Source organism: Phalacrocorax carbo, chromosome 1 (assembly GCF_963921805.1).
Source record: "Phalacrocorax carbo chromosome 1, bPhaCar2.1, whole genome shotgun sequence".
In the NCBI taxonomy this organism is placed as follows: Eukaryota; Metazoa; Chordata; class Aves; order Suliformes; family Phalacrocoracidae; genus Phalacrocorax; species Phalacrocorax carbo.
In genome coordinates this window covers 195,983,060-195,999,504 of record NC_087513.1, presented here as the reverse complement: position 1 = coordinate 195,999,504, position 16,445 = coordinate 195,983,060, and the positions used below count along the sequence as shown (strand labels likewise).

General features: G+C 41.1%; 1 protein-coding gene across 1 annotated transcript in view; it reads right to left on the bottom strand.

The window, feature by feature from the left end:
* Positions 1 to 10,846, bottom strand: part of ATP8A2 (ATPase phospholipid transporting 8A2) — a 299,008-nt gene extending 288,162 nt beyond the window's left edge. Inside the window, exon 1 of the mRNA XM_064441126.1 lies at positions 10,675 to 10,846. Coding sequence (XP_064297196.1) covers positions 10,675 to 10,775 — 101 coding nt within the window. The 5' untranslated portion in view covers positions 10,776 to 10,846. The remainder of the gene's footprint in view (positions 1 to 10,674) is intronic.
* Between the last annotated feature and the right edge of the window lie 5,599 nt (positions 10,847 to 16,445).

Sequence of the window (16,445 nt, the reverse complement as noted above, 5' to 3'; positions counted from 1 at the left end):
TTAACAAACAATAAACTAAGAAGCTCAATAGTAGTTTTCTAGTATAGCTCCTCCATTTTACATGGAATTTTTGCATGAGAGCTCCCATAGTTCCCCAAAGCTTTTCATAAAGTCAAGTTTTATTCTATCAAATCACCCATGAATAGGCAAAAGCTGCCAGTAATAGAAGCAAAAAGGTTACTTCCTTGAGAAGTGTATGTATGCTGGCAGCGTTCAGCTGAATACAGCTCTACATTTCCCCAGTTAGCTATTTAAGCACTTCTACACCTTCCTTGACAGTTTAGGTTGACAAGTCAGATGAACTTCACCTTCAGACTAATCATGGTAAAGAAAACAGGACCTCCTTGAGACACATGTGGTCTCATTTCCAGGGTGATAAGTACAAACTGTCCTTTCCCAGGCAGCTATGCCACAGCTATCCATTCCTCAGTTCATATACTTTAAATACTCAAATCTGAGAGCTGAAGAATGAGAGTTGATGTTAGTGCTTTTAACACACACCAATTCACAGGAACAGTTACTAAGAAAGCCAGGCACAGACATCTGAACCACAGCAGAGTGGCTAAGTAGTTAAAGTGAATATTAAGGGCCTGAACTCTTCTCTCACCGAGCACACTTCGTTTCCATTACCATGTACAAAAGGTCAGACGCCCTGTAACAGAGAAAGAATTAAGTTAAAAAAACCCAAGATGACCTGCTTGAATTAAGGGCTCAAATACTGTCTTCAGTGGAACGGCATGTGCATGCTACAGTCCTGCAGGCACATGACGCTTCTTTTAATGGCAAGACTGACATCACCTTCAAAGGTTCTGCAGTAGCTCTCAAGTACAGAAGCAGGATGAACACAAGCTGCCTCCAGACAGTCACCACTGCTGTGGGAGGCACAGCAACAAGCTTCACCTATTTCAAGTGATATTTAACTACATCAGCACAAAACCAACAGGCGATTATTACACTGGGTACAGAAGAAGCTCATTCATAAGAACATCTCACTAACAAACAACACTGCCACACAGAATACTGCTAGGTTGTTACAAATCTGGGTGTCATGAACAAGCTTTTTAGCAGTTGCATGCTTACAACACTGAAAGATCATCTATGTACTTGCAACATATGGAAGGTAATTTATTTTAATCATGAAACTCACTAGAGAGAAAAAAAGACAGCTTTTCACAAATTCCCCAAAGAACATATTGTGAAGGCTTATAAGGAGCAATTACTTACATGCCTATGCAATGACTACTGGTTAACTGGAAACCAGGTCCTAAACAGCCAGTGTTGTTTATTCTAGCAGACAGCACATTCTGTCTGAACCAGTGCAGCCCCCAACCTAAATGAAGGGCTTTTGCTCTGTCAGATGAATCCTTGAGACTACAGTTCCTGCAGAGGAAGACATTAGACGGTAAGGACTTCACTGCTCTGTATGTGGCCTGTATGCTTCCATCAGCTAAAGAAAGGGCATGTGATACTTAAATACTCCACAGTCTGAGATGGACTGTGAGATCAGGTCTGAACAGAGGAGTACAAAAGGAGCTAGACTTGCTCTTGCACTGTAAGAAGTGCATGACTTGAATCCTACAAGGTATTATTACTTTAAGCTAAAATGTCTGACCAGAGCAAGTCAAAGAACCAAGATCCATCAGATCAGACTATCTGTCACCTGGACTATGGACAGTGGTTGCTCCAGAGCCAAATGCTTGTTTTGTCTCTCTCTTTTCCTGCACTCCCCTACAGGCCCTATACAGTTACAGTGACAATTTATGTACAAATTCGTATATCATCAAAAGATAAAACAGATCATAACTTGCTTCAAGAACACCCTTCTGCCTAGCCACTGAAATATCAAACCCTGAATGATTTTTCCAACAAAAATGCAGCACAGACTGGGATCTACCCAGCTGGGGAACAGCTCTGTGGAAAGGAACCTGGGGATCCTGACGGACAACAAGCTCAATATAAGTCAACAGCACACTGATGCAGCAAAGAATGCCAACAGGATGATGGGTCACATCAACCAGGGCATCACCAGCAGAGATAAAGTCATTGTCCCTCTCAGCACTTGTCAGGCCATACATGGAATACTGTGTTCAGTTTTGGTCCCTGCTATGCAAAAGAAATATGGACGGGCTGGAAGGGGTCCAGAGAAGGGCCACAAAGATGATCAAAGGACTGGGAAGCCTGCCATATGAGGAAAGGCTGAGAGAACAGGGTTCAGTCACAGCCTAGAGAAAAGAAGGCTTAGGGGACACCTTCTCACCATGTTCCAGTACTGACTGGACGCAAGAGGAACACTTTTCAGTAAGAACAATCAGCCGTGGGAATAATCTCTCCCAGGAAGTGGTGGATTCCCCAACACTGGACACTTAAGATTCAGCTCAACAGGGTGCTGGGCCATCTTGTCTAGACCACACTTTTGCCAAGAAAGGTTGGACCAGATGATCCTTGAGGTCCCTTCCAACCTGGTATTCTATGATTCTATGAAAGCTGCTGCAACACGAAAACAGGGATAAATCTGTTGTCCTAGATTATCCACACAGACAATGAAACTGATTGGGAATATTCAGATGTATTAATCCCTCTAAACTTTGGCAGTATGTTAAAGACAATTATAGCAGCTTCAAATTACAGTGCCCAATAAATAGCGAAACTCTTACCAGTGGGACAGTTCTCATCACGGACCTCATCCCTTCCCCTCATCTCCATTAGTGCAAGGATTCCTTCATTTACAGCATGGTCTCTGACCAGAATCAACTACAGGCACCACTGCATGTTTGGAAGACTTCTTCCCCTCCTTTTTAACAGTCAGGGGTGATCACATCTTAGTAGCTGACCTCTCTTCTCTCAAATCATACTATTTGGAGAGGAAAAGATTCCACCATCCCCCCTGCCCCATACAAGTTTTAGAGTCAAGACATATCAAGCCAGCCCACAAACTCCCCTGCAGGTCAAGTTCCACCATAACCTGGTTTTTTGTGCCAGAACAGTTTGGGTCTGCTGTAACATAACACTGAAACTCTTCTGAACAACTGTTTATTTCAAGTTAAATTCAGGACCTCATACATCATCAAATTAAAAAAACGGAAAAAAAAAAAAGGAGAAACAGACAGGCTGTCAGCTAGACAATCATTGAGGTTTAAGAGTGTTTTACACAAGGGGGAATCTGAACTTGTACAGACATCTCAAATCTATTGTTACATCATTATTTTATAGTAATGCACATCATTAGTGCTGTATCCTACACTAAAGCCTAATAAAAGGCAGGGTGGTAAGTGCAATATTCATTGATTAACACTACTTACCAGCAGAAGCAATGGTTATTTACCCTAATGCACAAGTTCCATTTCGTGAGCAAGATGTTCAGACTGACAAACCCAACTTGGCTGAACTATCTGTACTTCCTAAAAGCTGCATTAGCAACAAGCTTATCTTCAAGAGTTTCACTTTGGTTGTCATCTTTGTATAGACCATTGTTAAGACAAAAGTACATGAAAACGTATTACAAACTGTTGTCCACGGAAACACAACAGCCTTATTACTCTAGTTTAATAAGATCAACTCCTAACCACATCAGGATTTTTCAGAATTTCTAGCCTACAGTATCATGTGCCAAATCACCCCAGTATCAGCAGGACTTCTGCCACACGCAGGCAGTGAAAGACTATAAAAACTGTGATGTTGCCAAAGCAAATATTACTTCTATTAGAAAGGCCTCCCACAGTAGTGCTCATGGCAGTGTTAATACTGAGTAAGGCATTAGCACAACTGCTTATGCTCAGTTTAACCTAAAACAAGGTCTCGTGCTCACATTTAATACAAGTGATAGCGTTTTTGCTTCCAAATCCTGTACCCTGGAGGTTTTTCCAAAAGCGTGCAAAGAGAAAAGGCCTTTCCATTTGTTCTCTATTCACACAATCCATACAGAAAGGGAAACAGACTCCTGGCTATTTTTCAGTAACAAATACATTAGACAAAGACTGTTTAGAAACAGCACTGAAAGCTCTGTAAGCATGACATTGTTTCAGCATGCTCCAATATCATCAGGTCAGCACTACAGAAATACACTCTTGGTTTTCAGTAGCCCTGCTGGCAGGTACAACTCAAAATAGTGCTGACTAGAACAGTTAGCCGAGAAATACTACTGTCTAATAAAGGAAATTTAGTAGTGCATTTAGTTACTGTGCAAACCCCAAATAGACTTCACCATAACACAGCGCATTGATATGAAGATGACTAAAAAAATATTTGAACAAGTAACCTAAGTTAGCTAGCTGTCTAAAAGCAATGGGTAACTTCAGTTTTAAAGCAATAATTTAATTCTAAGTATCACTACAACTTAAGAAGCTATTGTTCTAGTGACAAGCAAGGGGGTGGCAGAAATGAATACTTACATTTCTCTCATAACTGAGCAAATATCCTCACAGTCCACAAAAGCTACATGGAAAACAGTTATTACCGTTCTTAAGCTCTACTTAGGTCAAGATAAGAAAATTTCTTATTCTTCTATGCTTTTCTACAGACCGCCAGCTGTCAGACAGCTACGTCTATAGCACTGAGCAGAAGGCTATGCACACAAGCGTAAACTGCAATAGACTTCAGAAATCGTGATTCATTGCCCATGACACATTTAAGTCCTGAAAGACCTGCTTTGACTCCATTGTCACTCAAACTACACCAAGAATCACCAAAAACATTTAGTCTCTTCCTGTTCACATACTTCTCTGGACAGAGATCAACAGTGGAGTAAGTAGAAATGGAGAGTCACAAGGAATTACACACTGCTGAATACAGGCCAATATTTATGAAACAAATACGTGGGAAAGCAGCTTTGTTTGCATGAACATGAAATCAGACTGCATTTAAGCTTTGGCTCCAGTGGCTGAAAGTTGCTTTAACAGTGACTTTATTTAAGAAGAGGAAAAGGACCCAGTTTAATTCCCTTTACGTCTTGCTACTGCTAATGTATGTAATCCATCATGATGCCAAAAAAAACCAACCACACCGTTTCAGGATGCCAGAGAGCTCAGCATGCAGCAGATAGAAAGACACTAGAACCCTCTCACCTGTTTTTTTCCTCATCTGGACATTTCATCGAAGCAGAATTCAACAGTTGAACAATCCAGGGGCTCTAGCCCTAAGAGTAGCCCACTAAGACCAAAGATGCAGCAACTTCAAATACATTGGCATACTCTGGAAACATCATCAACACCAGGCATACAATACTAGTTACTTTTAGTGGGTTTTAATGGCTAAAACAATCCTTCTACAGCTCTACCCAAGCCTTTTCACTGTGATAAATTATAGTATCAGCAATAGCTGCACTGCAGGAAAATTAAGTATTTGCTGATTTACAAGAACTATGTAACATTAAGAATTTCTTTTCTGTTAAGAACAATATCTACCTAGAACTAAAATGAGTTGGCAGAGGATTAATTTAATATATTGTTACACTTGTACCATTCAGAAAATAATAATACATCCCTTCTTTGAAGAATTCCAAAATGCTTTTCTGCACTTAGGCAAGCAATCTGTTCACATGACAACAGAGATTCTCTAATGTAACACAAACACTAGTACAAAAGGCCACAATGTCTGAACTCTACCAAGACCTGAACTGAACACAAGTAGGGGCCAGTTTTACTTAACAAGCAAAGGTACATTTTATATCAAGAGGAACGCTGGCCTACAGCATAAATGCAGATACATGCACTTGCACGTAGCAGACTACTATTCATATTTTCAACCACAGATCATAATGAACGCTACTTGGGATATTCATGTTACAAATGGTCAATACAAATTGGCTGTTGATATGAGCAACTCCTATTTCAGCAGCAGGAACTCACTAAGCATCACTCAGAACCTCCCAACACATTCAAAAAGCACCAACTGCTCTAAATCACAAGTAGCTTCTGCAGCACCTATTTACAAGCCAAGAAAGCAACACACTTCACTTTCATTTGTGACATACAGCTGAAATCAAAAGAATCTAGACTGCACTTACAGCTTTGTCACCAGCAAGCATCCTGCAGACACTGATGGCAGAGTACAGTACTACAGATAAACAGCATATTTAACACAGAACTTGGTGCTACTAGAAGACTTGTTAGTTTTCAATGCTAAATTCCTAGTGGTGGTACTTGTGCCTCATTAAATGAGAAATTCTTTCTCAGCAGTTTGCTCAAGTTTTCAGACCTTGTACAGCTTTAAAATGAGTATTGAAAGATTCTTATTATCTTTTCTAGATAATTTAACTTTTGCCTCTGAACAGAGGCTTTTCTGGATATCAGAACGCATCTTTTGGGACCTCCTAAGAGATCAAACCACCAAACCCTGCCCTGATGAGAAGCTTTCCAACTAGACTTCTGGATTCAAGATGCATTAAAAAGCCTGAGTATACATTTTGCCTTCTTGACTGCTGCTTCTGCCCCTGACCTCACATGCAAGCCACTTACCTAGACCAAAATTGGAGTCCTGGTTCAGATATAAGTCAGAGCCACACCAGGATGTACTACCAGGCCTTGAACATAAGAATTTTACATAGATTATCTGTATTACTGACTACAGTGGCAAATCCAACATATTTAGAAGATTTGGAGACAATTGCAAATGTACTTTGAGTTATTTCAGCACTTTCATACTTCCTGGATCAAGAAACCAGAAGTTCCAACAATATTTAACATTAGTACATATACAACAAATGAGGGACTCATAACACAACTAGTAATATCTACTGCATGCACTGAAAGCAAGTTTCTGTGTAGTACCGTTATACATTCAGTATAAGCCACTGGTATCAGAGTCAATTCCTGTATTAATAAGTAGTATCAAGGAATTGCATTTAAATGAAAGCCAGATCTGTAGAACATCCTCACTTTAAGCAAAATAATCAGTCTTCCACATGCCACTTTTTTTCTAATATACACTCAGTATTTCTGCCATTAGTCTGATGATCTCAGAAGTATTGACACAGCATTCAAACTGCTATCATCACACTTCATCTCTATCGCTGTGTTTTTACAAAGCAATAGGCAAGTTTGTTTTCAAATGATAAAGGCCTTTGAGTCACCTCCCCCACCATAACAGGTAATGACTTCGTAAGTCCCACTTAGTAATGAAGACCTACGGTTTAAGCCATCATCAGGTAGCAAAAACACCATTTCAAGTCAAAAGCACCAACCAAGCTGGCACTTCTGCTCGACAGGTTTTTTTCCACACTGTGCTGAACTGCTATGTAACAAGCGTACTACCTACCTAATGGCTCACACTGCAAAAGAGTTAGAGGTTGGAAACACGGATGATCCACTACCATTTTGTGTTTCACACCTGAATTTGAAGGAAAACGTAATACTTTAAAAAGATACAATGAAAGCCTTTTCCCACAGCACATTGAAACCAAGGGAAAAAAAAAAAAAAATACTGGCTGGGATCTCTGTAGAAGCCTGACTACTACCTCACACCATCTGTAGCCAGGAACATCTTAGGTTTATGAAGGCTGTTAAGAGACTTCAATCCTCAAGTGTAGAACGCCTGAGAGTAGGCAATTATAATTATTGCCTTTAAGTTGCATAATGTTGTGTACAGAGTGGCTGGCAGTTATCATAAGTGTTTCATTTCTTACTGAGTTTTAAAGCACAGACATGCTCATATTAAACAGATACAGAAGTTATATATGGAACAAATGAAAACAGGTACTCCTTAGCTTTCATAAAAGCAAACATACTTAATACCACGACTACAGCTGTGTTGGCAAAATCATTATATTTGTTCCATTTATTTATTTCAAATCTTCTAAAATGATTCAGCTTAAGAGAGAACAACATTTCTCTTGTTAGAAAGTCCAAAGATTTACACATACACAACATTTTTCAAACTAAACAGAGTATGGATAAAAGTAGCTTCTAATGCAGGCAGAAGAAACACGTTCCTACAGAACATACCACTGCTGCAGCAGTGTAATAAAGAACGGTGAGAGCCATGTATAGGCACATAGAAAGGACCACGCTAAATCCAGCCTACAACACACTATGTTTTACAGCACTAAGTTTTGAAATGGTTTGTGACAAAGTGTGAAAAGCACAAAAAAATTCAGCCATTGTTCTACAAGTTCTCATTATGTAATTTACACCAGAAAGTCTGGGGAAAAAAGAAGGAAAATGTAGAAGGAAGAACTATTCTGTATCTTCACATTAACAGTTCAAGACTTTTGGAAGTGTCAGTGCCTCACCCCATCCTGCCATCCACTTAGCTTTTACAATAGCACTATATACTATTTAGGAGTGGTATTAGGGAGTTATCAGTTTTGCTTAACTTGTCCAGAATTTTAGAACAGTGTTAGTTATCACTTTTTCCTTTTGCTCCCACAAACAAAAATAGGAATTCACTTTTAACAGTGACCCTCTAAAACAGTTAAAAAGTTCAAGATGCTTAGAACATCTTAAACAGTAAGCCATACCACTCGCCTACCTTCCCCCACCCTCTGTATCTCCATTTCTTACTCTATTTCGCTTTGTTTTGAGCAGGCTATTCTACACTACCACTTAATTTGGAAACCTTCCTATCAACACGCAGAAATTGTTGTTCAAGGCATCCTTGATGACTACCTAAAAAAGACAGAAGTCACATGATTTATAACAAACTGTTTTATTACCATCTTTAGTTCAATTTTTCCAAATGTACAGGTCGCTTACACAGCACTTTGCTCTGTGGTACACTGATGCTTCCTACGGAGACAAAAAGTCTTCAAATCCAATGGCACTGAGAAATCCAGATGCCGAACACAGTAAGAAAGTCCAAGGACAATACAAATCTGCAGTTCCTCACAACAAACATATATATATTAAAGTGCATATATAAACACCACTCATACTCCACACAAGGCGCCCTTACTCAGATATTACAGGCTCAGGCCACCTTTGCCTTCATTCCCACTGAGCTGAGAGAAGAAAGCTAATCCAGAGAATGGAGAAAGCACAGCCAAAGCCTGTCACCCTTTTAAAAGTCAAAGGGATCAAAGCTTTCTTGCTGAGCAGGAGCAAGTTAATGTTATAATAACTTCCAGATGAGATTAAGGAGCTAAGATTCCTAATCAGGTAATGCAAACATCTCTACTTTCCCACCTCACTACCTACATTTTGTCCCACCCCTCACACACCAATGTCACACTTGTGACTCAAGCTGCCCTCGTCAGGAGGCAAAGCTGCAAAATAACTATTGAAAAATAACTTACTGCTACCAGGAAAGAGCTTCCAAACAGCAAGTTGAACACAACTGCTTGTTCCCAATAGCTCTATTACCAACACTTGAGGAAGTTCTTGATAGCCAAGTCACACACTACTTTTTCATAAGACGAAGCCAGTTTAATCCCTTCAGGAAAACCACACCTACAGATTCTGCCAACCCTCCACTCCCTGTTTTTCTTCCCGTAAAGCAGAAAAAGCACAAGTAGTATATCCATGGAAGACAGTTGAATCAGCTCATAATTAGTCAAAGAAAAATAAGAATAAAGTGAGAAAACACCCAGTGTTGCTGCCCACATAGAAAAGGCAAGGCACTAAGAAAATCTGTCATTTTAACTAATCCTAAACCACAGACTTTCCCAGAACAGTATGTAAGTCAAAGTTGAGGAGAAAACCCTGCATAAATAAGTTGCTGAACTATCTGGCACACCAGCATCCTTCCAGAGCATATTCTTAGAATTGTCCCTGATAATACACACAACAAACCAGCTTATGGAAATCAATTTCAGTAGTATATTAAGTCCCTCTCTTTTCATAAAGGCATTCATTTTGTAAACCATTCTTTGAACAATAACCCAAAGATCTGCATCAACGAACAGAAGCCTGCTGAATAACACTCCTCCTTAGTCATGACAGAAGCCATCTGTTCACCTAGCTACCCAGGGCAAGTGCTGCAAGCACTGCCACAACTTGCTTGTTACGCATCCTTATACTCCAAGTTGCAGTGCACATTATTTGTGTTTCTAACTGCAGTAATGGCATTAATCATACCAATAGAAGTCTTAAAAACACATGCCTACAATGAAAGGCTTCAAATGCCAAAGAAAATTCCCTTTAGTCTTCAGTTGAAGAAAAGCGGACCACAGCCTTGTGTGCGTGGGGATGCGAGTTTGTGAACTCTGTAATTATTCTTGTCCTGTTAGACTTTTTCTTTTCTTCCTTCCCATTGAATACTTCTTTTTACACTTGGTCTAGCTATTCTTATAACTGGACACTACTACTTTTCAAGAGAACACTCCATGGAGTTTATATAGCCAATTCTATTCAAATCTCACAGTAGATTTTTATGTGTTAACCCTTGAAAGAAGGTGTTCAGCAGGTCCGAGGGTACTGGATTAGGTCCTGTTGTTCCGAAATTCAGTGGCCCTACTGGAGCTGCAAGTGAAGATCTTTCCATGCATCTCCCAGCTCTCACTACTGTTGATACCAAAAGCTTACACCCCTTGCTGCTGCTGGATCCCTCCTGGCTGCCTCTCCCTTGCACTGCTATCCAGACCCTGGCACCCACTCTAGCCAAACCCCATTCCCTCAGCAGAAGCAGAGCTTACTGTGTTGAAACCAGGTCTGGGCAGGGAGAAGGACCAGAACCCTCCCTGCCCACAGCTGCAGGGTGTGCAGGCTGCTCCCTGGAAGGGGAGAAGCCGGGATTGCTCCGTACCTGACCCAGTTGTCACGGAACTTGCTCTGCTGGGGCTGGTTCAAGTAAATGGTGCGGGCTGGTGCCTCGTCCAGATCCGCCGAGGACGTGGCTCCGGACATCTCATCATCCGCCTTCTTGTAGCCCGAGGGGGAACAGACGGGTCCTGCAGGGAGAGCGCAGAGGGGAGGCGGTCGGTGAGGGGCTGCACCCGCCGGAGCCGGGCCGGTACCTCACGGTGGGGCCGCAGCACCTCACGTCGCGAGGGCGGGCAGGCGGGAGTCGGACAGCGGCTGCAGGCGCACCCTCCCCGCTGTTCACCACACCGGAGGCCGCTAAATAACGGACGGCCAGGCAGGGGGCGGCGGAGCCCGCCCGGAGCCAGCCCCGCCCCAGGGAGGGGCACAGACCCACACCGTCGCCGATCAGCCCCCGCCGGGCCTATATCCCCCCGGACGGAGCGAGGCGGCCCTGGCGAGCTACAGCCCCGCCTGCTCGGCGAGCTGCCCGCGGCGCCCCCCGCCGAGCGGCCCCCACGGCGCGCCCGCGCCTGGAGCCAGTCTGTGCTCGAACGTAAGGCTCGGTTTTAGACTGAAAAACCTTCTTGCTTTACGCCCAACAGCTTCAAACCTGGTATCTCTGGCGTAAAGCCATTTTCATCCGCAACTGCTCCGGAGTGACTCGAGTCCTACGAAGCATTGTTTAGCTTTGCATTAAAAGAAAGCTAAAATAGAAGGGAAAGGACCTAGCTTTTCCCTCCCTCAAGCCTCAAAAAATATTACCAAACTTGCTGGAGACATATTTACTGCTTTCCCCTTCCATTCCGAGCCATGAAGACACTATGTTACTGGACCTGTATATATTAGATAAGAATATCAGTTTATTTAATAAGCCATGGATTTACATGCTAGTACAGGCATTTCTAGACAATAAGGCAACTTGTTTCATACTTACCTAGTAAAAGTGTTATTTTAGGGTTATTGAATAAGTCCATTCAAAGATAACATTGAGAAGCAACTACTGCAAAGCCAAATCCAGTAGCTATTTCCGATTTCTGTGTAAAGCCAAGATCATACTACAAACTGATCTGGTCAGACAGGCTAAAAAGGATTCTGCCAGTGAACACGAGACCCCTCTGAAATATGTCCTCCTTAACTACAGCTTGACTCCTAATACATCCTTAATATATTGAACACAACGTCTCGCACATTACCAGTATTTGTCTTTATTTTAAATAGACCTATAGGTCTAAGCTAAGACCCTACTCTTACATCCCTGACTTTCCAAATGATCGATTTTTTTATTGATAGTGCAAACAGGCTCCATATCCTCTCAACGTTAGCCACTGGAGGGCAACATTAACCATTCATCTTATAGTATAGGCCAGTATACAGAAAAACTTTGCAATGCTAGTAGCTGGCCAATAAAGCTAATGTAATTAACAAACTAATATGCTTTCAACAGCACTGTCTCTTGCCCAAAGCAAGTGTTGCACATTGTGAATTCATACTTCAGAGAGATGAAGCTGAACTTGTAACTGTGAGGCTAATGAATTGGTTTTCTTTCATTTCACTTGACACTAATTCAAACAGCAAAAACACAAAAAACTGCTAGTATTTACTTTGTGAAAAGGACATAAATTTAGAAAGTGAAATATCTAAGACTATACATTATGCAAGACTGTGCCATTATAATGCTGTATTAGGTTACTTAGCCTGAAGAAACTTGCCACAACACAGAGGACCCACTCAAACCTTGCTGAGTAGGTATTTTCCCCTTCAGAAAAAACAGAGCTAAGAGCACTGCTTGATACTTGCTGTTCCTTCCCATTGATTTCATGTTGTGTAACTGCAAAGCAGATCAAACAACAGTGCCCTTAAGAGCATTAAGTACAAGGAAGCAGCTTTCATCTGTTTTCCTAGTCAAGCTCCCAAACAGAAGTGCAATTATTCTAGGACAAACATGCTGTAAAAGTTATGGGCTTTTTTCAAAAAACTTACTTGTTCTACTTTTTCATTACTCCCTCTGATGCTTGAAACCCTCCTGCTTACTAGTTTGGTCATGAAGCTGTCCCACAACTTTAAGGATTAACTGAGTCAATACAGCTGATAAAGTTTAGAGGTATTTAAGTTTACTTAATGGACTATGCTTTTGGCTGCTCTCTCCAAGATAGGTGCCCCAAGGACAACAGCATCTCCCTTATTCTTTAGATGCACTGAAATATTTTCAAAGCAGACTTATGAGTATGTAGAAATAACTGTACTAAGGTTTTCATTTTTCAAAGTGGCTCAAGTCAGCTGCTTCAACTCTTAGTGGAATACTGGATAATCTTCCAAAATGAGGCTTAATCCTGCCCATCAGGAATGCCTCCCACTTCCCTCCCGTTACTAACCAGATCCCACCCAGAAGCCTGCAGGTACAGTGACTTATGCTACTGGCTGTAGATGCTCTCCTTCCCCACAGTTAGAAATGTTTAGGAGCCCTGAGCTTCTGAGGGGGCTTCTGGTAAGCAGCAGTGCCAGAGGCTACACCACCTTCAGAAGGTATCTCCCCCAAGGAGACCTGACCACATATGCAGACCATCGCTTCAGCCACGTGAAGGCAACTTCACCTCTGCTCCTTGTTTGAGAAAGGCTATGGATAAAGACAGCACAGTTTTGACCACCTCCAGCATTGGTGCAACTTAAAACTGAAGTCTGAGCAGCTCTCATTCAGCAGCATTTACCTTCCCTGTATCCAAAGGGATCAGGCTCATTGACTTCACTTCAGGGCAGACCAACTTTTCACTCTGGGAAGGTTTCCCCTCCTACAAGACCTGCATCTTCTCTTATTTGCCCAAGAACTTGGAACACTGCTATGCAATTTTTTTTGGATAAAACTATTCATGGTTCAACCACCATATTAATGGTAGACCACTGTACCTCATAGCCTGCTCATTCATATGTTTTGCTACATCAGATTCTGGATCTTCTAACTACATTGATCTTAAGTCTGTATCATCTCACTTGCATCTTGTATATAGATGACTAAACTCATTGTAAGTGTGATGTTTAGAAGTCAAGACAATTTGATAAAAGGAAGCTGATTATACAAGAATAACCTAGCATGGTTTTGGTGTGCTGGTAGGGCAGCTCTCTTTACTTGCAGAAGAAATCATTTGGTTCAGCTCTTATCTCCTGAGTTCTGCTGCTGGTCTTCCTAGTCCTCTTCCCAGTATTCCCCCACCCCACAGAAATGATGAAAATCCATCTCCAGTGTCACCACCTACTCCGCTCTCAGCTTGGTACCTTGTACTTCCAGGAGATGAGAAAGCAGAATTTTTTATTGGCCAAAAGTTATCAAAACAGAATCAAAACATGTCATTAAGTGATTATTCCCATTTGTCTTCAGGAAAGAAACCTTGAAGAGTCTCAATAGACTTAGGAAGAGCAGAAAACATGAAAAAGTAAATAAATGCCTGACAAAAAAAAAAATCTCAAAGGATGCTTGCAAGCCAGTTTACCCATATGTATTCTGTCAGAGTACTAAAGAGCTACTAGTAGAGCTGGGTGATTAGAGTCAACCACCATGATTACTACCTGGTTTTATGGAACTTCGATCCTACAGAATTTAAACAGTGTCCAACACACCTGGTTTCAACTCTGAGGCACAAGACACTACTGGAGTCTAATACTGTTTCCCACTGTGCTTTACAAGTTCCATGAGTCAGACTTGAGTTATATACTCCTATTTATAAAGCCCATTCATTTCTTCAAGGCTCTTACTTCACACTATTTAACAAGTTTACTTTCTAAAAATGGATGGGATTAAAGCTTGACAGAAGTAGGAAGAGAGTTTATAGCTTTCTCTCATCATTAAACCAGGCTTGATGCCCTGACAAATCCACATGGCATTTTTTCCACTTGAAAAAGCAATGAATTATAACTTAATACTCTTACTTCACTGGACTGCAGAGATGACATTTTCCATGTGTATCTGTCTCCTTAATGTCTGCTCAGTAATAATCATAGCTTCTCTATGATTGAGTAAATAAGGAGTTGTGAATTCCTTAGTTTTTTTTTTTTAAAGATGAGTCACTTGGGATACTTGCCAACTGTCAGAAGTCAGAAGAGAACTCTTACTGAAATTGTAGCACATTTAAGTAGATTCGCCAGCTAGTTACTACTTTGTCTTGGTGAGGTGCTTCATTCCTCTAAAAGGTGTTCCATTTTTAAGAACAAGTGATAATGGAGCAATGAAGCACCTCACTAAGACAGCAGAGCCACAAGCTATGAGAAACAGCAGGTCTATAATGGAGAAGTTCACCAGACAGGCATCATCATGTCAAGTTTAGAACCTAAAGCAATATTAAGGGTTCACAGCCAAGAAACATGCTACTGCTTTTGCACACTCTTTGCAGGACTAGGATCGAGTAGGACAGACACTCCTGACCCCACTTGGGCAGAGCTGGGCTATGGTCTCCAGAGGTCCTTTCTAACCTCAACTACTCTGTGACTCTAAGCTTACACAGTCACAAGTCAAAGTTTAAGTAGCCAGAATTCCTTGTGTCCCCCAAACTGTATAAGGTGGCAGTTTTCAATTAAGAAATATTGGAAAGACGGCTTTCCTCAGCCTGAAAGAACTAGAGCCTTACCAAAAGCCTCCAAACTTTGTCATTTATATAACACATGGATTGTCACTGTAACGAGCTTAGCCTCAAGAAAGGAGTTAAATTGGTTAAATTGAACATCTGAGAAGTTAAGACATATTTAGAGAGGTGGCAGACAAGTTTGACTTTTGCCTGCACCGAAATACCACGTTTGCTCTTAACAAGCCACCCCAGGTTCAGTGACTCACCCTACTTTTTTGGAATAATATCTTTTTCACAGGATTATCTTCACAAACTGTGTACCAAAGATGACACCAAATGAGCAATTCTGCAGTTGAGAATCATCAGCAAGTTGATATAAAAAACAGTAACTTTGAAGCTTGGCTGAGTTGTTTTTACCAGAAATATATTCTTTCTTGCACTATTTCATTAGCTGCCTTCACTGTTCAACAGGAATGCACTTGAATCTAAAAGTGCATAAGGTAAGAGTTCAAACAGGCAGAACACAGCATGCTCTCACAGGAGATACAAGGCTGAACTCAGCTACCAGGTCCTCCAGGAAAGCTTTGTTCTCATCAGGACTTGGATACTTTAACCTTGAGTTATAACCTATTCACATGAAAACTTGATGAACAACATCAAGGTTTTATTTTTTAGAATTTAGGAAACTTCTACAGTGTTCAGCAGCCTAAGATTGTAGGCAAATGTTCAGACACACTCAAGTCTGAAGAAAGGAAGTTCTGGAATAATTCACAGTGTAGCTTAAAGTTTTCTAGCTCTTTTGTTATCAAGAGTAATTTTAAAGATGTATCCTTCTTTGTAGATATGTCTTGCAAAGTAAGATGTCCTGAGGTCATTTGCGTGCACGTACTAGAGTTCATAAAAGCAACAGCCTTGAAGCTAATAGCGCTGTTGCAAAACACTTCTCACTTCTCTCAAGAATTGTGCAAGAGTTGCTCTGCCTGGACTTACGGGAAACATAATGGCTCTTTCATTTGCTAAATGAGAAGCAAACATGGTACAATATTCCTGCCCAGATGACATTTACCCTGTATCTGAAGAGTAAAGCAAGTTGCATCAACAAAATGAACTATTTTCTTTAACATTTCTAAGGGATATGGATTTAGTTTTTTTAATCTGTTCTACTTCAAGCTGTTTTCAAATTTTGTAAACAGCACTGTGGGTGTTACTAACATGCATCTTT